This window comes from Hippoglossus stenolepis, chromosome 13, assembly GCF_022539355.2.
Source record: "Hippoglossus stenolepis isolate QCI-W04-F060 chromosome 13, HSTE1.2, whole genome shotgun sequence".
NCBI classification, from domain to species: Eukaryota; Metazoa; Chordata; class Actinopteri; order Pleuronectiformes; family Pleuronectidae; genus Hippoglossus; species Hippoglossus stenolepis.
The window spans coordinates 1,573,556-1,595,182 of NC_061495.1; the positions used below are offsets into that span (position 1 = coordinate 1,573,556).

Sequence of the window (21,627 nt, forward strand, 5' to 3'; positions counted from 1 at the left end):
AGATGGCTGGTTCGTGTTTGGGGCATTTTGGCTTCACTTTTCTACAGTGGATAGAATCGGGAAGAAGAAAAGTTCATCTTTATTTACGTTCTATAATAAAGACCCACACCAATTAGATCTTAGGCTTATTTACTGGTGATATAAATCAGTGTCTCTTTGTGGCCAACTCCGTAATGCTCATAAATAACAAGCACATAACAGATAAACAAATAAAGTTGAGGACAGGCGTTGTCTCCATATGTTTCTCGTACAGGACGTTTTCATGTGTTTTCATGGTGATATGGACATTCTGAGGTCGGAGACGTTTCCAGGGTTTGTGTCGGAGACGATGGAAGAAGAACCTCCCTTCGGATGATTCACAGCCAAACACATGAGGTTTCAATTTCAAGAGAGAAAAAACAAGAGACACAGTTCATTGCCCCGGGACATAATGTTTAAACGTGTGTGTGTGTGTGTGTGTGTGTGTGTGTGTGTGTGTGTGTGTGTGTGTGTGTGTGTGTGTGTGTGTGTGTGTGTGTGTGTGTGTGTGTGTGTGTGTGTGTGTGTGTGTGTCACTGACAGATAAAGCACAGAGCCAACCTCCCTGGCAGATCACAGCTTCTTGACTTGTTGTCGTGTCCAGTGTCACCTGGAGGATTCACCCCAGACATGCAGCTCTGTTTCTGGGCTGGAGCTCGGTGTCTCCTGCCCGTCCTGGTTCTTCTGCCCGTCCTTCATGTCCGAGCGGCGGAGCAGCATCCACCCAAAGAGAGACACTACTACATCGCTGCTGTGGAGATACACTGGAAATACTCTGACAATGACACACACAGGTACAGTACTGCCTTGAGGGTTCAAATGAGAAGAACTAGATGTGAAAAAGGCATTTTTAAAATTATTTTTCATTAGTATTGATTTATTCTAAATTATTTCTGTCTAATCTTCTGCTGCTAAAGTTCTTTGTAGCTTGTAATAGTTCAGTTTGTCCTTATTTCATTTCTTTGTCATCCTTTTAATCAATTATAATCATATCAATTGTTGTTTTTATATATTTAGACACAGACTAAGTCACACACTTTAATTTCAATATAAGTAAAATGTTCTCCACATTTTTCTTGCGTGTTGACTAAAGTCTTGTATTTTTCCAGCTATAAGAAAGTGGTGTTTCGAGAGTATGAGAAAGGTTTCACGAAGGCGAAGACTCATCCCTCCTGGTTAGGTAAACGCTGAATTCACTCTGCTTCTAATTAACAGGGAAACATTTTTACTGTCTTCAAATTCACTTTGTCACACAGATAAAAACACGTATTTCATAACTATTATCCAGAAAGGAAATGGTGTGTATGTATATTTGCAGGTTTCTGAAATGAACTAAAAAAACAAAGAATAAATTTAATCTACAAAACATTTCAAGAGAAAAATCTAAAGATGCTGTTAAAGGATTTATATAAGACATAGAGTGATGGTAGAACAATAGAGGGTTTGAGGTTTATGAAATAATAATAATTATAACAATAATTTCACCTCAAGTCATAACTAAACAAATGAATAATTAAAAGACACAAAACACTGACTGGTTTCTGTTTAATAAGATTTTCAACTGAGCAGAAAACCTCAGGATTCTTTTTATATTTGCTGTTAATTTTAGCTTGATTTTCCCTTAATGTGTCACCTCTCTGCAGTTAATGAATTATAAAAGCAGCTGTTTTATAACTAGTGTTTCGCTTTCTTCTAATTTATAATAAATATGTCTAATAACACTAATAAATCAGCAGGAAACTATGCAACTGTCCCAAATAACAATAATACACTTATATAGCTTCTATTAAAAAACAGTTAAGGTGCTTTACAAGTCAAAAACGAAATTTGGTGAATAGGAAACAGTTAAAAAAGCAAACTATTAAAGAATTTAAAAGTAAAGATAAATAGGATAAAATAAAACTATGAGATGATTAAAATAGATGGTAAAAGCAAAGACAAAATATTAATGAATTAGTTCCAAAGTGCATGGAAACAACGAGGAAGGAAAGTTAGAGACAGAAACTAAAGCTTTAGATAAATAATAAAAATGGTGAAAGAGTGTCTGGTTGTTAATTACAGTCAGTGAATCAACAGTAATGACACATGAAGAAGGTGATGAGTCAACATGAACTGACGTTATCTGCTCTGTTGTGTCATGTAAACACACACACACAGTGGATTGTGTTGCGTGCGAGAGTGTGAAGTGCGTGTTCTTCTCTGCAGGTCTGCTCGGACCCACCCTGAGGGCGGTGGAGGGCGAGACCCTCGTGGTCACTTTCAGGAACATGGCGACCACGTCACACAGCATCCACCCACACGGGGTCGCTTACGGGAAGCAGTCAGAGGGTGGGTGTCCGTCAGATGACTCCGCTGTGGTGACCCGGAGACACAGCTGTACCTCAGTGTGTGTCTGTTAGAGTCCTGGTGGGAGCTCGTCGTGTTACTCATTCCAATACTTACACAGGATTGACCAACACAACAAACAACGTTGTTTGTCTTTTTCTGAAATATTAACCCGGACAGGCCGATTCCCAAAGAGCTGAAGTCCAACAGGGCACTTTGCTGAGCCGACGGAAATCACCGTCTGACTTTATGTGTAGAGAGAAATCTAAAAAAGACATGACTGGAACTGGAGTTTCAGGAAATTGAGAGTAAATGTTCCTTCATTTGCTGAAAGTCAAAGTGCAGGATTCAAAATGAAAGAAGCTCGAGGGAAGCTCTTCTTTAAATCTTCATTATTTGGGGGATTTAAGCAGAATGTCACAAATGTAATGAAGAAAGTCTGAAAACAGCCTCAGACCCCTGCACAGCAATGAAATGACTCGGATTCAACCCGGCTGTAGGGTTAAGGTTCACCCGGGTTCCCCCCTGTACGGTGATTAGTTCGATTCTTTGTTTGTTTGATTGATTGTAAAACAGATTACACAAAAACAAATGAACCTATTTCCACGAAACTCGGTGGAAGGTTGTGAGGTGGGTCAGGAGGGAACTCAATACATTTTGGTGCAGATCCAGGAATTTGTCAAAAACGTTTTTTCCCAATGAATAATTCCTGGATCTTGCAGCCTGATTGAATTCCAGGGACTGTCGGGCCGTGTGGAGGTTTGAACTCCACTGAGTGACGTTCTAGACGTTTTTCTCTCGTTCAAACTGCATTTGCTTCTCGTTCTGTCTGCAGGAGCCCACTACTTTGACAACACGTCACAGAAAGAGAAAGAGGACGACGTCGTGCAGCCCAACTGCGAACACGTCTACTACTGGGAGGTGACGTCAGACGTTTCACCGCAGCCACACGACCCCGTCTGTCTCACCTACAGCTACATCTCCCACCAGAACGTCGTGGAGGACTTCAACTCCGGCCTCATCGGCGCGCTGCTCGTCTGCAAGCCTAGTGAGCAGAGAAACACCAAACACAACATGTCAGCTGCTCTGAAGTCCACTGGGTCAACACCTCTGTCCCCCTGTCCCTCTCTTTCAGAAAGCCTGAATGAGTCGGGGCATCAGATCAACTTCCACCAGGAGTATGTGCTCCTCTTTGGGGTTTTTGATGAGAAGGAGAGCAGGTACAAATCAATCGGCCACGCCGCAGACAACCACGTCAAATACACCATCAACGGATACACCAAGGGATCCCTGCCAGGTCAGTCGCTCAGGGAGTCACGTCTTCACTTCTTCTTTATCTGTAGCAGCAAATTAACTTTAACAAAGTTATGGTAAAGTAAAAACAATGAATTTCTTCAGCATCATCATCAACTTTGTCTATTTTCGACGTCATTAACCCGACTGCATGTCAGAGGGAAGCAGTGTTTTTATAGATATAGTTATTAGATAATATGATAGTAATATTTCCATAGTTTGCTGGGTTATTGTTGAATAGATTAACTCTTGACAGATATCTAGTAAAAGAAACGTTTTCCTCTCTTGCCCACATGCAAACAGCAAAGTCAAGTCAATAAAAACAAACATCAGTGCAGATTCACTTCACACATGCTCACTGCTGCTTTGTGTCATGAACATGAAACCAGAAACAACAACAACACCAATATACCTAAAGAAGAAGAATCTCACTGAGCATGCTCACAATTCTTTATCTGACGTTTCTTCCACTGCTGCTTGTCTGTACAGATGTGTAGCACATGTGTGTACATGAATTCCAGTCAGTGAAAAACAACATTTTCTGCATGAACACGACGATTCAAAGATGAAACCCACCAGCTTCCTGTTTTCTCTCCAGATGTGAGTGTGTGCGCTCATGCCTCCGTGAGTCTGCACCTCTTGGGCATGAGCTCGGAGCCGGAGGTTTTCTCGGTGCACATGAACGGGCAGGTGCTGCAGCAGGCCGGCCACAGAGTGTCGTCAGTGGGTCTGATCAGCGGCTCCACCGCCACTGCCAGCATGGTGGCCATCCACACAGGCCGCTGGCTGCTGTCGTCACACATCAGCAGACACATTGAAGGTGGTTTGTCTGCACTGGGATGAATGGATCCTCTGTCCACCACACATGTTACCAGTGGTTCTAAATTTGTACTTCCTGCTCTTGCAGCTGGCATGCACGGTTTTGTGGATGTGAAGACGTGCGACGGCTTCGAAACTCCACGCCGACGGTTGACTATCGCACAAAAAAGAGGAAGCAGCGAGTGGATATACTTCATAGCCGCTGAGGAAATTGTCTGGGACTATGCACCTAACATGCACCAACATATTGATGAGTAAGGTTTTAAAACACTGATCAAACACCCTCTGGGTTTGATTCAAGGTCACACTGCTATATTTTCATTTATGACCTGATATATATGATAGAGCTGCTGATTAGTGGATTAAATCAGGACTGAACATTTCTCTGTTTTCCACTCTTCTGCAGTCACAAAGCTGAAGTTCTGTTTCCAAGATGAAATGAAACCTCTCATCTCTTTGTGCAGGGACTTCAGGCTGCAGTACTTGAAACAGTCATCGACACGCATTGGTCGGAAGTACAAGAAGGCCGTGTACACGATGTACAAGAACGATTCATTCACAGAGAGGACGGAGACCAAGCAAAGGAAAAATGAGCTTGGGATCCTGGGCCCAGTGATCAGAGCCCAAATCAGAGACGTTATCAAGGTGAGATCGGGCTCGTTTAATGTTGAAGCTGTTTTCTAGTTCAAAGAGTTCAGAAAAACTCAAGAAGATTTGTCTGTAAATGTTCATTCTGATCTAAATCCAGCTTCTTAGGGATCAGTGTTTGTAAGGAATCCACCTTAAAAGCAAGTCAGACAGTTATTCAGTCAGTGACACATTATATTAAATGATTTAGTAACAGAAGAATTGTATTCTCCTATTAAAGAATAAATTACTAAGACAGCCGACCGGATCTTTCTGCCAAGACCCAACAGGCCCTTAAATTCTGCACCAAATCCATCATGTTCATTTGGACACATTTATAAAACTACTGAAGATAAATATAAACTGTTCGTTCTCTGCTGAATCCACATGATCAGTCCCCTTTCTTCAACATCCATGAATATCTCGCCATGTTAAAGACAATGTGATGAAAATGGTGTCAGCAGAGTTTGAGTTGTCCACCTGGAGGAGAAACAAGTGTCTATGAAACCTTCTGCAGCTTCTCCACTGTTGTGGCTTTAAACACTATCAAAGCTCAGATTGTTGACGGACTTTGTGCCTTCACACGTCCTCCCGGCCTTTTACAGATTGTTTTTAAGAACATGGCGTCCAGGCCTTACAGCATCTATCCACACGGTCTGACAATCCTGAAGTCAGAGGAGGGAGTCAACTACCCAGAAGGAGGTAGAGTCTCTTCTCACCATCAAACTAATTAGTGACGATGTACTGTATCTAATGAAGTGCTTTGTGATGCGGTTGCCAGGCAACCATTCTCACGGGGTTCAGCCTGGCGAGACGCACACCTACGTCTGGAGAGTGGTGGAGGAGGATGAGCCTTTGGACGGAGACTCTCGATGTCTGACTCGGATGTACCACAGCGCAGTGGACGCACCACGTGACATCGCATCAGGACTGATCGGACCGATCCTGATCTGCAAGAGTCAGTCGCTCAATCTCAGGAACGTGCAGGTAAAGCGCCGATGGGCAGTGACGGTGGATCCATGAAAACAGCTGCTGCTATTCTGATTGACATGTAACTTACTACCTGACTATTGACAGTCAAACAACATTTCCACAGTGTCGAAGGCCCAACTCACCTAAAGTTAAAATGTTCTATAAATGCCAACGGACCAATGAGGCTTTTGGTTTGTTTCTCCAGTTGAAAGCAGACAAGGAGCAACACGCCGTCCTCGCTGTGTTTGATGAGAACAAGAGCTGGTACCTGGATCACAACATCGCTAACAACTGCGATCGAACCCAAGTCAACAAGGCCGACCCCGACTTCTACAAATCCAATGTCATGCACAGTAAGTTTTTCTGTAATCAGATGAGAGATTTAACAAAAGCTCATTCAGCTCATTCATGCAGCTGCATTGCATTGACTGATGTCGACGTCCATTTCCCTACAGCGATTAACGGTTACACGTTTGAGAGCGGCCCGCTCTTGGGCTTCTGCAATGGCGAGATAGCAACGTGGCACGTGTCGAGCGTCGGAGCACAGGACTACATCCAGACGGCTACGTTCTATGGTCACATGTTCAAGTTGAACGAGCGGCCGGAGGACGTCCTCAGCCTCTACCCCATGACCGGAGAAACCATCACCATGAGCATGGACAACCTCGGTCAGTCACAGCTTAACAGGCCTTTTCATGTCAAACTGGGATATCGTAGAGGGAAAGGAGAAAGTGAATATACTTTTATATTTGAGACTGTAAAGAAAAGGTCAGAGGTCAGACAATTGGAAGCAAATGTCAGTTCCAATTAGTTCGTTTTTGATTTTACAAAAGCTACTCACATGATTTCCCTGAAACGTTGTGGAGGGACGGTGTATGACTCAAGGAAGGGCAGATCTTTTTTAATTTCTAGAACATACATTTTCCTTGATTTCTCAGAAAATAATTCATTGATCTAGCTGAAAAAATCCGGCACATTTAGAGGACTGATATTTATGAGTGTGTGTAATCTGGTGCAGATCCACATAAAAAAAAAATCTGTACTGTATGTCCTCAATCTCGTTTTTTTATCTTTGTGTGTCTTTCCTCAGGTGTCTGGCTCATGGCTTCTCTGAATTCTCATGAGACGACCAAAGGGATGCGGGTGAAGTTCCAGGATGTTGAGTGCTATCGCGAGTACGAGTACGATTACCCTGAGCAAAAGGGCCCTTTCACCGAGTGGAACCCTCAGACCATGGAAGACATCAAGAAGGAAGAGGAGAAGCCGGCACATAAGAATGTGGTGGTGGACATTGACACAGACAGGTTTGCAGAAGAGCTGGGTATCAGGTCCAGCAAAAACCCAACGTCCGACATGGAGCAGCTGGACCTCTCTCTCCTCGACAACGACACCATTGATGTGCCCGACGGACCAAAACCAAACACAATGAACAAGACGTTATTATCAAATCGTGAAGAGGCCGATGGAGTGAAAGTCACAGTGCTTGATTTTCTGAGTGAGAATACGACACGTATACAGAACACAAGTGTAGCGTCAATACTTAACACTTCTTCCACATTGAAAACAGAGAACACGACCGTCTCATATAACAAATCACCGAAGGACGAGAGTATAACTACAAATAGCAACGTTTCTCAAAATGCTTCTAATCCTGATAATGATGCTGTGTCTGACACGAAGAACAAAACTTTCCACAACGCTACGGAATTATCAGCTGCTGGAAATGTTTCTGCAGAGATTACAAACCTGAGAGTAACCAAACCAGAAACTGCTAATCTTACAGTAACAGAACAAGAAACTACGAACATTACAGCAACAGAACAAGAAACTACAAACATTACAGCAACAGAACAAGAAACTACAATCATTACAGCAACAGAACAAGAAACTACAAACATTACAGCAGCAGAACAAGAAACTACTAATCTTACAATAACAGTGCAAAAATCTGCAAATCTGACACCGACTGGAAATGTAAGTTCCCTCTTGGAGACTGAAAGACATAAGGTAACCCTGACTGGTGATAACCGGACGTCTGCCGAGGACTCTGAGGAAAGACTCACCAGAGGAGACGTGTTCTCTTACTCTGATGCTCAGTCCAACACCAACAGTTCCCTCAGTCTGCCAGAGACACAGAGGAAAGATGAGAATAACACAGCAACTGACATGTCAGCAGATGCAACATTGTCCTCTCTGGACGCTGGAGAGTTTAACGTCAGCAGCACAGACAGACACAACCTGACAATCCTTGTGTCAGAGGTGGAGAACGACAGAAGCAGTGGTATCGACTCTCTGAGCACTGGAGCAGAGCTGGAGAACAAACCACATCCAAATCTATCCAGATCAAACTCTTCAGGGTTGAGGAACGAGACATCGTCTGCAGAAAGAAACGAGACGGTGGATGGGGATTCGTCCAGATCCAGTGGTGGAGTCAGAACGGGAAGTTCCGAGGATCTTAGTGCCACCGTGAGCAGGGAAGAAATTCTGATCTACCTCGGAGAAAACGACATGGAGGTGATTAAATCCACCTCTGTTAAAACACAGGGCCACAACTGGACTTACGAGGGAACTCACCAAACGGAGCCCAGGAAGATTCCCGACCACATGGTGAAATATTTCCCGAGAATAACCCCTCGATCAACGCCAGCCCCAAAGAGGAAGATGAAGACGGTGCACCTCCGACAGAGGCCTCAGAAGGGTGAGGGCATGAAAACCAAGAGGAAGAAGGTGTACAAGCCTATGGCCAGGAGCAGTTTGCCGTTCTCTCCTCGTGGATTCAATCCAGCTATGACGCCACGCGGCACCCGACCCAACATACCGGTCCCCTTCTCTGATGAGGAGGAGCTCATTAACATGCCCGTGGTGATCGGCATGCCGCGGCATGACTTCAGTGACTACGAGCTGTATGTTCCTGGAGATGAACCAGATCATCTCGGGATGGATGAGCAGGACGTGAAAGCAGATGAGTATGAATATGTGGTCTACAAAGACCCCTACAGCAGCCACGAGGACATCAAGAATATGTACCTGGACGAGACCTCCAAATACATCTTGAAGTACTCAGGCCCCAACGTCAGGACGTACTTCATCTCTGCAGAGGAGGTGAAGTGGGACTACAGCGGCTACGGGCAGAGGTAAGCTCCGACAACGACGTTAGAAAATTGTGCATCAATAAGAAACGTCAGAAAGTGAAATGAGGTCATGCTGTCGTCACAGGAGACAAGACAAAGTGCAACTTAACACCCGGAAAACGACGTTCGCCAAGGTGGTTTTCAGAAGTTACACGGACAGTAGCTTCAGCACCCCCGACGTCCGTGGAGAGATGGACGAGCATCTGGGAATCCTGGGACCGGTCATCAAGGCCGAGGTTGGACAAAGCATCATGGTAAGACTGGATCCATCAGCTGGAAGTCTGCTGTTATCTATCTCATCAAGGGATTTATTTATACAGCACGTTTCTTAACAAGAGGATAAAACTAAAATACATTTGAACAATAGAAAATAAACTAATTTAAATTCACTTCGAGATGAACGACTATCAGCCGATCTAAGAAGTGAGCAGATCCTTGATAGACAAAGGAGCTCGATTGTGTAAAGCTTAAAAATCTATAAATCTTAAACTGATTGTGAAAACCAACAGGAAGCCGATGCAGCGCGGCTAAAATATGTGTCACGTTTTCTTGAACCAGTAATAAACTGTTCAGAGGATGATACAGAAATCTACCGGGGAAAAGATAGAGTCATGGACGACCGTGTGGAAGTCCTCAAGATGTTCAACAGGATTAATCTTTAATATTTGAAATGAACTTCAGTTCAACTCTTTACTTGATCCTTAAAAACAAGTCGACTGGTTTTATATATAAAGGAAACAAGAGAATTTCAGTTTTACCGTTTGAGGAGGTTTTGAGAAGGAGGTTTCTTGGACTGTAACTAAATAAATAACTGTGTGTCGTCAGCATAGCAGTGAGATTTATTTAGCTTTACATTACAGCACAAAGTTTGAAAACGGGGTCATGTTCGACCCATATGATACAAACTGTGAAGACCAACACAAAAGATAGAGACACAAACCGTAACCGTGTTCTTCCTCTCAGGTGGTGTTCAGGAACAACGGCAACCGGCCGTACTCCATTCATCCAAACGGGGTTACCTACACCAAGCAGAACGAGGGTCTGTCCTACGAGGACGGCTCCAAGTACTGGTACAAGTACGACAACGAGGTTCAACCCAATACCACCTTCACGTATCTATGGAAGCTCCCTAACGAGGTCGGGCCAAAGCCAAGTGACTCTGACTGTCTGACCTGGGCCTATTACTCAGGTGTCAACCCTGTGAGTACTTTGTAGATGATTAATAACTAATTATATGTTAAAAATGCTATTAATGAATTCAGAATCATCTGTAATCTATCATTCAATTTATGACTGCATGAAAAAGTCACAGAAATGTTTTTTCACCATTATTACACAAACGTAAACCTTTAAATTAAAATAAACTAAATTGTATATTGTGAAGTCTATGTTTGGGTTGTGCAAAGTGAACGTGTGGTTTGAAACTACAGTAATGTTACTGTTGCTCTGTCTCTCAGGAGCGGGACCTCCACTCGGGCCTGATCGGGCCTCTGCTGGTGTGTCGGGAGGGAACCCTGAGCGGGAACCTGCCGGACATCAGGGAGTTCGTGCTGCTGTTCATGACCTTCGACGAGTCTCAGAGCTGGCTCTACGAGAAGAACCACGAGATGATGCAGAGGAAAAGTCGCAGGAGAAACTTTGACCCTCACTTCAAGGACAAGCTCAAGTTCCAATGTAAAGAATGTTGTACTTTCAACTGGTCTGGTTAAAATAATCCTGCACCTGGAATGGATTCAGAATCTTCCTGTTGTGTCCTCAGCCATCAACGGGATCATTTACAACCTGAAGGGTCTGAGGATGAACACCCACCAGCTCGTGCACTGGCACCTCTTCAACATGGGTTCTCCCAAAGACTTTCAAAGTGTCCACTTCCACGGCCAGACCTTCCTGCACAGGGGGACCGGCAGCCACAGACAGGCTGTCTACCCTCTGCTGCCCGGTGAGCACTGACGTGTCCGTCCAGGAGAATTCAGAAGAACCTTATTTATCGAGTATTTGATGGTGTTTGATGTGAGCTTGGCAGCAGAGACATGTGTTTCAACTCGTTTACCGAACTGTCTGCAGGGAGTTTTGCGACTCTGGAGATGCTTCCTGCCAAACCTGGTCTGTGGCAGCTGGAGACAGAAGTTGGCACTAACCAGCAGCAGGGAATGCAGACTCTCTTCCTGATCCTAGAAAACGGTACAAACAATTCAATAACTGCTGCACAATCTAAAGATGTTATATTGTGTTTTAATATTGAGATATTTCTTGTGCTTGTCCTCTAAGACTGTAACCGTCCGCTGGGTCTGGAGTCAGGCAGCGTGAAAGATGCTCAGATCACAGCAATCAACACCAGAGGTAAACATTCCTCCGGCTGTCAGATACAGTGTCGTCCTACTGCCGTCACACAAGCTGTGAGAGCAAACACGTCACCAGTCTAACCACAGTGTTTCCATCTGTGCAGGATACTGGGAGCCGTATCACGCCAGACTGAACAATCAAGGTAGATACAACGCGTGGAGCACAGAGCGGAACAACAGCTGGATTCAGGTGTGTGTGTGTTATATGTGTGTAATCATTATATCTGCACATCTGCACTTGCTCCCTCCGTGATGACAACGTGAGTGTCTCTGTGCAGGTGGACTTCCAGAGGCCAGTCGTGATCAGTCAGGTGGCCACTCAGGGAGCCAAGCAGATGTTTAACTACCACTTTGTGGTCAAGTACTTCATCTCCTACAGCACCGACCGCAGGAAGTGGATCTTCTATAAGGGCGACAGCGGGGGCCTCAGGAAGGTGGGCGGGGTTTGATGGCCGCTTCGATAAATGCAAATGTAGCAGTTGTGTTCTCTCCCTCACAGAAAACCTCCAAGTTATACGCTCCAGAATCTGCTGGTGACACTTTACGTTTTGTAATGTTGAGAAATGAATCATCATTAACACCTAGAAACCTCCTCGTCTCTCATCAGGTCTTCATTGGGAACCAGGAAGCGTACGTGACAAAGAGCAACACCTTCTCTCCACCTCTGATTGGACGGTTCATCAGACTCCACCCCATGAACTGGTACAACAAGGCCACAGTTCGCATGGAGTTCTACGGCTGCGAGCTCGACGGTAAAGTCTGTTCCTGCTCGTGTGAGAAAGAAAAGGATGAAATACATCAATATCTGTGTCACACATCATTGGTTCTATCTATCTAATCTGTAATCTGCGGCCTCAGGATGCTCGGTGCCCCTGGGGATCGAGAGCGGACTCATTGGGGATCGTCTCCTCACTGCCAGCTCCACGGCCTCCAGCTGGTACTCTGGACCCTGGAAACCGTCCCTCGCTCGCCTCAACAAGCAGGGAACCACCAACGCCTGGCAGGCCAAGGTACTGACTCTAATCCTGACCAGCAGGTCAGAATGGACACCTTCAGATTCAGCTATAGAGTGAAATAAAGATGAAGAATATGTCTTTACTTACTTCTGTTTGATTAAAATGAAGCTAAAATATCTCAGGTGCTGCCGTCTGACATCGTCTGCAGCGTTTTTATTTAATAACTTAACTAATTAAAGCCAAACTACTGCAGCCAGCCACCAGAGGGCGATCCAGGCGATTTGGCTTCACTTGTGGGAACTTTCATGTCCTCCATCTTTATCATAGACTTTATGTAAAAATGTTCGTACATTCCAAAAACCTGTCTTCTGTGTGACCAGCAGGGGGCGACTCTACTGGTAGTTTCTGTAGAAAGTGACTCTACTTCTCACTTTATAACGTCAGTAAACATGTTTATGTCTCAGTCTCTAGTTTCAAGTCTTCTTCAAACAGCTGATGTTCATTTTGTGAATCATGATAATTTAGAGTCAAACAGACCATAAAGCACTGGATGTGTTGGGGGGTGGATACCACAGTGTGATTGACAGGTAGCACCGTCCAATGGGTGCGAGTGGGCGTGTCATCGAGCTCTCCGTCAGGCTCCGCCCCCAGTCCTCCCAATAATGGTTACCTCTGGTTTCTAAAAACCAAGATGGCGCTGAACAAACTCTCTGTCTGTGCTTCTCCTCCTCAGTACCATGACATGAGCCAGTGGCTGCAGGTGGAACTGCCGCAGGTGAAGAAGATCACAGGTATAATAACGCAGGGAGCCAAGTCTATGAGGACAGAGATGTACGTCATGTCCTACACTCTCCAGTACAGCGACAACGGGATCAACTGGATCCAGTACACAGACGACGAGGAGCTCCAGTACAAGGTGCAGCAAGATCACATGGGAACTGGAGACATGTGAACCAGGAGCAGATTCTAATCGATGTCTTGTTTCTTTCTCATCACATCCAGACCTTCTCAGGAAACAATAACAACAACGACCACGTGAAGAACTACATCTACCCCCCCATCTTCTCACGCTTCATCCGAATCGTCCCCCGCAGCTGGACGAGCTCCATCACCATGAGGGTGGAGCTGCTGGGCTGCGAGTTTGAGTGATGCAACACACACTGAACTTGCCTAAGATCAAGTCTATGTAACAATAATAACTTTATTTGTATTTATCTAAACAAGGTTGCAAAGCGCTTCTCAAGGTGCATAAAACAAATGATAAAACTAAAAGGTATTCAATTAACATGTATGGGTCAAGTCATTACATATTAGGGTTGAGACCTTCAGATGAGTTTTAGAAAAGCAAACCATCAGTAAACTTTAGGCCTCGGAGATTCTTTGATTGAGTCCTTTGATCTCACTAACGTCATCTGCATCACATTTAAGCATCAAACAGGCTCCTCAGAAATATTTAACATGTTATTAGATTTCCTTTAAATCTAATGAAGCTGCACCAAATTACACACACATAGAAATTAAGTCCCCTAAATATGTGGCATTTGTTTCATCAGGATCTTTGTAGAGGATAAAACATATACAGATATACGAAATCAAAGCTTTTATAATGTAAACACAAACATGCATTCGTTAAACTCATCATAGTTTGTCGAACTTAACTGAAACATAAATCTCCTAAATATCAGTTTCTCTCTGGTCGGGTTCAGAGGTTTTAACCTAATAGGATGTAAAAGTGTTGAATTATTATATTATATCTTCATGTGTTTTTAATGCTGTTATTTGTGTCATTGGTTTGTGCTTCATACTTTTCCTTGTGCAAAGAAACATTTAAATAAATTCTATATAAAGATATACTTCAGTGTATCTAATGCAGACACTCTGGTTCTATGTGATACAATTCTTCACTCTTTTGTTAATATTTCTGTGATTTTTTAAAACTCGTTGCATTTCTAACTCTGACACGTCCAACTTTGTACTTCATGAAACGAATAGAGATGAATGTAAATATGTAAGTAGAGGCCTTGTAATTTATTTTGCAATAAATAAGATGCCATATGATGGACCCTTCTTATTTGTACCAGCGATGAGCTCATCTCAGGAGCGTCGGTCTCTCTGCTACGAGCTCGTGAACCCTGGCGTCGTCCTGACCGCGTCACCTTCAGCACCTCTGCTCAGACCAGGTCGTTCAGCGGCACCTTCAGGGCCAAAGGTCAACAGACACGTGCAGCTGCAAACACATGGAGTGTTTATCCATTTGTTGATCGTGTGGAACTGGTCAGTGGACGTGTGAAGGTCCCAGCATGGATCCCCTGCCTGTTACTGGTGTGCTGGAGACCAGTGAACCCACAGGTAGATTTATTGCAGCGTCTGGGAGAAGTGAGAAGTTTGACTGTGGGAATAACGGATGAAATCATGAGGTGACAGCTACTTTATTGTTGAGGGAATTCTGTTGTTGCAGATGTAGGAGCTGGTGGACGTGTAGGTTCCAGACATTTAACCAGATTCTACTCTTTCAAACATGGAGATCCTCCAGTTGCCAAGTGAAAAACAAAGTGACACCAGGTTCCTGTAGAGATGGTTCTGAACCTGCTCAGGTAACGTGACGCTGCAAACCAGCACATCAAAGTTCACCAGATGCAGAGCTCACCTTTCCCCAGTCTTCATCACCTCCCCCTCGCTGATGAAGACTGGTGATCCGGTCGAAAGCCCCTGAACAGACGAGTAGGTAAGGAAGTCAGTGAACTTTGAGATGAGATTGTTTTGTCAACTCCTCTTAACAACTGGGAAGCTAAATGGAAAAAATCCCTCCACTGTGATTCTGAGCTTCCAAACACCAGCTGCATCTCTGCGCTCTCACCACCAGGTGTCGCTGCAGCTTCACTTTTACCAGAGGTCAGATTCAGGCACAACATCCTCACGTGTCTGATCAACATCTGTCTGATGAGATCAAAGGAGCAGATGTGGCAGCAACCAGCATCTGTCTGAGAAACAACAACACGGAAACAGGTGGAAACATGTGACTAAAGTCAAACACACAAAAACACAAACACACAAAAACACATCGACTCACTTCAACCTCATGACTTTACTCACACACCCTGATGGACATGACTCTATGACTCCTCATTTTACTGAGTGTGAATCACTACCAGAGAAATTATATATGGGAAGTGTCAACTACTAATTAAATGGTATAATTCAGGTTCTAACAATTCAATAGTTCCTCACAGGCAAAATCTGAGGTTTTATGGGATATGGATTCTTTTGTTGTTGGGATGAAACTATTTTCCTCCTTTTCAGTGGCTCTGCCTGGTGTTGTCATGTTGATGGATTGTGTACTTTTGTTTTAGTAGTAAACCAGTTTCCCCCTGGAGGTCAACAAAGTTTATCCTTTCCTATTTCCTATATCCTATATCCTATTTCCTATCCTAGCTTATACTATACTATAGATTTATAATATATTGTACTAAGATTATTTTTATTAATGTTGTTGCTGTTGTTGTAGTTACACAACAAATATAATAAATAAACTTTAATTAACTTGTGACGAGTAATAATAAGTCAAGTGAACTTTAGTAAACTTTCCACTTCATTATATCGAATGTGTGACATCACTGAGATACATTAATAACCGTGTGTGTGTGTGTGTGTGTGTGTGTGTGTGTGTGTCTGTGTGTGTGTGTGTCAGAATCTGCCCGGTGATAATAATAAAATGTGAAGAAGCTGCGAGGTCACAAGTATTAATATCTGTGTTACTCCTCCTGTGACGTCACACGGGCTGTTTACAAACACACTTTTATGAGAGAGAGGAGGTGGGGGTAACTTCAACCCGGGGAAACATTTATTGGTCACTAGACTCACACACACTCACTCACGCACACTCACACTCTCACGCACACTCACGCACGCACTCTCACGCACGCACGCACGCGCCGCCCACAGACTGTATAAAGCTGCAGCTCGCGCAGCTTCGGGCTCAGTTCGAGCTGCAGGATTCGAACAGCGGAACTTTAACACTGAGGAACTTTCACGTTCACTTCAGAACAACTGAGACTTTTCTGGATAAAAAACACTGGAATCATGAAATCTCCAAAACTCAAAGCTCAAGGTGAGTTTATTATACATGTATTTATTATTAATAAATCATAACTTTGCTTTAATTGTCACTATAGGTTCATTCATGTTGTATAATCATATTTTAGTTCGCTATGAGGCTGCGTCTTCCACATTTAGGTGATTATGAACCTGATGAATCACGTGTTGTTTTGTCTGTTGTCCTGCAGCGGACCTGGCGAACGAGCACGACCTGAGCGACGTGCTGTGCGAGTTCGACGCGGTGATGGAGGACTTCACGTCGCCGGTGGAGAAGCGTCACTTCAGGTACGACGAGCACCTGAAGACCGCGAAGAGGAGGAGCAGCGCCAGCGTCAGCGACAGCGGCATCAGCGACTCTGACAGTGAGACCACCACCATGTCTTTATTCTGCAGGATCTTTACTAACGTCCTGCTCTAGTGTCGGTTAGAGGAGCATTAACCTCCTCGTCTTCATCTGAGGAGGATCCAGAACTTTGAAACTGTGCAATAAGAAATATTCCACTCCTGCAAAGTGGGACTCCAGAATGGAGATCAGGTCCTGTAGAAATAATATCTGCCTCTTGTTGCTTACACACAGTGTGAGTCTTTTCTATCTGAGGCTCGTGGACCTTAAGCCTCATTAATGCTCCCTCACGGAGTCATATCTCCTCCTCCTCCTCCTCCTCCTCCTCCTCCTCCTCCTGTGCAGTATCTTATTTTGTGGTTGCACATAGCATGAAAACACAATTACACAAAACGAGCAAGAGAAGTGCTCCAGAGATTTTGGGGTTAGATTAAGCTCCTGCTGCATATCTCTGGCAGCCCTGCCCCCGTATTGTGTCTCAGTTACTGAATTACTCAACCCTGCGGTGGCTTTAAGAATCTCCCTCCCCGGTAGCTGCCCCCTCATCGAGGACAGCTTCTGACACACTGAGGAAAATATGTCTCAGGTCCCCACGAGTAAGGAAACTGCAGCTTCCCACATGTGTGAGTGGGCTGGGATCTCCAGGGAGTGAGGAGAAAAGATCTTCATGGTGGTTCAGATTTCTGGAAAGTTGTTCAGTGGAAGTGTGAGAAGAGACTTCAACCGTCCTCAGCTCAAACTGAGAGTCAGAGCTTTTTAAAGTGCAAATGATAAAGATCTGATGTGTTCCGGGGGTTTTGTGACTCCATCATCAGAGCCCACAGCGTTTACTCGTCCTGAGGATTGAGCAACGAGCAGCGTCAGGGGGGGGGCATGGGGGCAGGTGTTTGAACCTGTGGCTCTAATGAGCTTGTTGATCTGCTCCAGGGATCAGATTCCTGCCGGAGCTCCGTCTTCTCCATGGCGCTCTCATGAAGAGGAGCTGTCGACCCATTGTGCTGCAGCCTGATGGATGGACGGGCCGCCGACACCAGATTAATGACCCAAACTGAGATCCATCCCAGAGAGGAAGTGGAGGCAGGAATCAGGGAGCAGCGCCCTGTGTGTGTGTGGGGGGGGGGGCTCACGCTGTGTGTTCAGTGCTGAGTGGTTCAGGTCAGGGAGGAGGGGAGTTAAGTGGTCGACATTAAACACTGATGGTGTCTTCAGCCTTTTTTATCACACACACACACTCAACTTCACAATCCCACATCGGGAGGGAACACTGTGTCGTCCATGTGACGCTCTGTAGATCTATAGATCTGTAGATCTGTAGATCTGTAGATCTGAGTCGTACAGATCAGCTGCAGCCCATCAACAAGCTGCTCTGCTCTTCCTCGATCCAGAGGAGCTGAGCGGAAACTTCTGCTGCTACAAACGCAGAGAAGAAGGTGTCGTGTCCAGAGATGGTTTGAGCTCAGGGGTCAGAGTCTCAGTTTGTGTATCCAAGTGTGTGTGTGTGAATACAAGCACATGCATGTGTGTGACAGGCCACAGAGGAAGGCTGTGATTACAGGAGAATGTTCTGATTACACACTGAAGCTGCTCCACTGACACACATCAGACTTCTGTGTGTGTGTGTGAGCTCGTTTTAATCCGTGTGTGTCCTCTCTCTCTTCGTGACAGGTGCAGAGTCCCTGAACAGAAACAGCTTCAGCTTCAGTGACGAGCGGCTGAATTCTCTCACCGTGTTCTCCCCCGCAGCCGCCTCGCCGCCGCGGACGTCACCGAAACGTGAGTGAAATCATGAGAACAGACGCTCGGAGAGAGAGAGACGGGTTGTTTACTGACCCGTCTGTGATTCAAGATGCTCACGTTTGAGTCTGAATCTTTGCTTCTTCTCCTCTGCAGCCAAACTCGGCGACACTAAAGAGCTGGAGGACTTCATCGCCGACCTGGACAAGACATTAGAGAGTAAGTGCTCACGCAGCCTCGCGGTCAGACCCCACTCACACTCAGACCTGCACCCGACACTTACTGTCAGTTCTTTAATATAAAGTAACTGCTCTTCGACATCTATCAGCTCCAACATGATAACTCTTATTGGTCTGAAGGAAACTGAGACGCCAGAGAACTGGAAACAGGAAGAAACTCAGCAGCATAGAAACTGTAACACCCCCGCTCACTGCGGCGTGGCCCCGTGCGAAGGCTTCCTGCGAACCTACGGCTTAGCTTCGACTCAGAACCATGAATCGGCCTTTAAGGGTCAGGGTGTTAACGACCGCTCCTATAGTGACACAGGACACCCCCTCAGGGTTCTGAGAAGCAGTGATGTGTCAGGACGGTGATGGAGCTGGGCCCCGTCACGTGGCCCTCGAGGCCTCTGGGGTTACACAGGAGAGAGAATCGCTTTTCACTCTGTCACTCACTTAACTGTGAAGAAAGAAAGACGACTGCCAACACCGTGAAATCTGCTGCACACGACACTTAGACTTTTCTATTTCCACGTTTTCATGTCACTTCAGAGACTCAGAGTCGGACACGAGGCGTCCTTAGGTGGTTTTCAGATCATGTCCAGTCAACAGAGACAAACAGTGGCTCTGTGTGGAGCCTCCTCGTCACCAGAGGCCTGTGAGTGTTGGAACTTGCATCAGAGCAGGAGGAATGTGTTCAGGGCTGAAATTCCAACTGGAACTGTCAGGAGAGGAGTGAGGAGCTGGAACTCCTTCCGTTCTGTTTCCCCTCCACCGCCTCTGTTCTGTGTCCCAGTCTCTGAATGTGCGTCTTTCACCGGAGCTGAGATCCGGTCAGACGACCCCTGTTAGCCGGGGGCACGTGTTTATTAGGGCTGTTTCTGTCCGCCGCTCTCAGAATAGAGCCGGCGACCTCTGAGCCAAGGAGCCCTGTTCTAATCAGATCTGTCTGTCTCTCCTCAGGCATGTGACACGGAGGCTGGCAGGCGTCCTGGAGTGAAGCCACGAGAGAGGGAGGGAGTGGACGTCTCCCCCCGAACATGCACCTGCCTCCCCCCCACCCACACTGACAACCACCCAACAGGATACAGCTGGATGGCAACTGGTGGCTCCACCGCGGCGTCCGGTCGAGCCTCCTAAAGTTAGAGCTCGACCGAGTCCCGGCCGCCTGAAGCGACTGCAGGACACGACCATTGTAGGGAGACGAGGACGAGGAGACGAGGACGAGGAGACGAGGAGACGAGGACGAGGAGACGAGGAGACGAGGAGTCGAGGACGAGGAGACGAGGACGAGGACACTTGTTGTTGTGCAGAATCACAACACGGAATATTTTCACTGGAACATTTGTCAGAATCACAAACCAACACACGGAGCAGGTCACACCCCCTCATCTGAAACCTGAGCTGGAAGAGTATTTAAAAGAAATGCCTTTTTATAATAGAAATATATTTGTAATTTTATAGAGCTTCCTATTGTCTTTTTTTTTTTTTTGTGAAATATATTATTTTTGTAACTTGTGTAAATAATAATGGTTCTAAAAGTCTATTTGCTTTGATATTAACAGTCAGATTAAGATGTGACTGGAATAAAAGGTTCCATGTTTCAATGAGAACTGGAAATTAATCCGCTAGGGAAAGAAAAACTGGAAAGTAAATATATGTATTTAATACAGCTACTGTCTGCCAGATATTAAAGTCTGAGATATTGTTCTTTTAGCAACACGTCTCTTTGCTTTATTTCTATAAAAGGTTTTGCTTCAATCTGGCTTCACTCCGGTTCAGATCTGATTTCAGTTTCCCCTCATCACAGCCTGAATGGATTTTATATCCTGCTACATAACCTCACTCACGTTAGAAGCACTTCAAGGTTTTCTCAGGAATAATCTGAATTTTAGTTCCTTGAAAAGTCTTAAATTTCTTTTAATTAGGTTTTAATTATGTTAACGTTCATTCAACGCACATTTTCCTTAATATCAGTGGTAATATATATGTGTTGTAGTTCTTCCTCAGTGATACAGATATTAACACAATCTACAAGGTTTGGATGTTTGTTCTCTGCTCGACTTCTTCTCCACCTCATCTTGAATTATGAATCTGATCTTCCTTCATATCTGTCTCGTTGACATAGATCTTGAATTTAATTTAATATGGTTTAAAAACACTTAAATCTAACTTCAGAAAAATCAGAGTTTCTGATGGTCTGAATCTGAGCAGTGACACAGAGGAGATCTTTGAATTCCATTGCACCACCAGCACCAGAACCAGCTCCTTGTCTCCTTGTCTCCTTGTCCCCTTATCCCCTTATCTATTTGTCCCCTTGCTTCCTTGTTGCTGTGTTTCTGATCAGCTGATCCGTTGATCTCCTCCACCGCACTTTCCAGGACCGAGGCCAACACGGCGTCGCGTACACAGGCGGGCGAACCACACGAGAGCCACGTTAAAGTGCCAGATTTATCCTGGACCAACTCGTGTCGACAACAACACACAGACACACTGAAATAGACGTTACAAGCCTCCAACCGTCTGCGCTCATTAATCAACGGCTCCAGAAAGAGGCGACTTATGTAACTTCTGCAGCAACAGGGTCTATTTCCAGAGGTGGAGGGAGACCGGAGGGTGTGAGCCCCTTCCTGCCCCGGCAACAGGTGTGGGGGGTGTCAGAGGCACCCCTCAGTCTGTTGACCAGCGGGGGGTCAGAGGTCACAGGCTGTGGGCAGATATACATGTTGGTTGTGTAGCAGTGCAGCAGGTGCA

The 21,627-nt window shown here is 45.2% G+C and overlaps 2 protein-coding genes across 2 annotated transcripts; both read left to right on the plus strand.

Moving 5' to 3' along the window:
- Nucleotides 1-586: 586 nt before the first annotated feature.
- Nucleotides 587-14,541, plus strand: f5 (coagulation factor V). The gene is made up of 25 exons (XM_047342717.1): nt 587-812; nt 1,128-1,198; nt 2,224-2,346; nt 3,179-3,391; nt 3,479-3,640; nt 4,235-4,456; nt 4,544-4,709; nt 4,920-5,100; nt 5,688-5,784; nt 5,864-6,069; nt 6,260-6,407; nt 6,510-6,722; nt 7,145-9,188; nt 9,271-9,439; nt 10,149-10,385; nt 10,643-10,859; nt 10,945-11,124; nt 11,250-11,366; nt 11,454-11,525; nt 11,632-11,717; nt 11,806-11,961; nt 12,135-12,279; nt 12,386-12,537; nt 13,217-13,399; nt 13,486-14,541. Exons 1-25 carry the CDS (start codon nt 649-651, stop codon nt 13,630-13,632), a joined length of 5,871 nt encoding a protein of 1,956 aa, XP_047198673.1. The 5' UTR covers nt 587-648; the 3' UTR covers nt 13,633-14,541.
- Nucleotides 14,542-16,431: 1,890 nt separating this feature from the next.
- Nucleotides 16,432-20,589, plus strand: rgcc (regulator of cell cycle). Its single transcript, XM_035175135.2, has 5 exons — nt 16,432-16,591; nt 16,767-16,940; nt 18,587-18,694; nt 18,812-18,874; nt 19,837-20,589. Exons 1-5 carry the CDS (start codon nt 16,564-16,566, stop codon nt 19,842-19,844), a joined length of 381 nt encoding a protein of 126 aa, XP_035031026.2. The 5' UTR covers nt 16,432-16,563; the 3' UTR covers nt 19,845-20,589.
- Nucleotides 20,590-21,627: the final 1,038 nt, after the last annotated feature.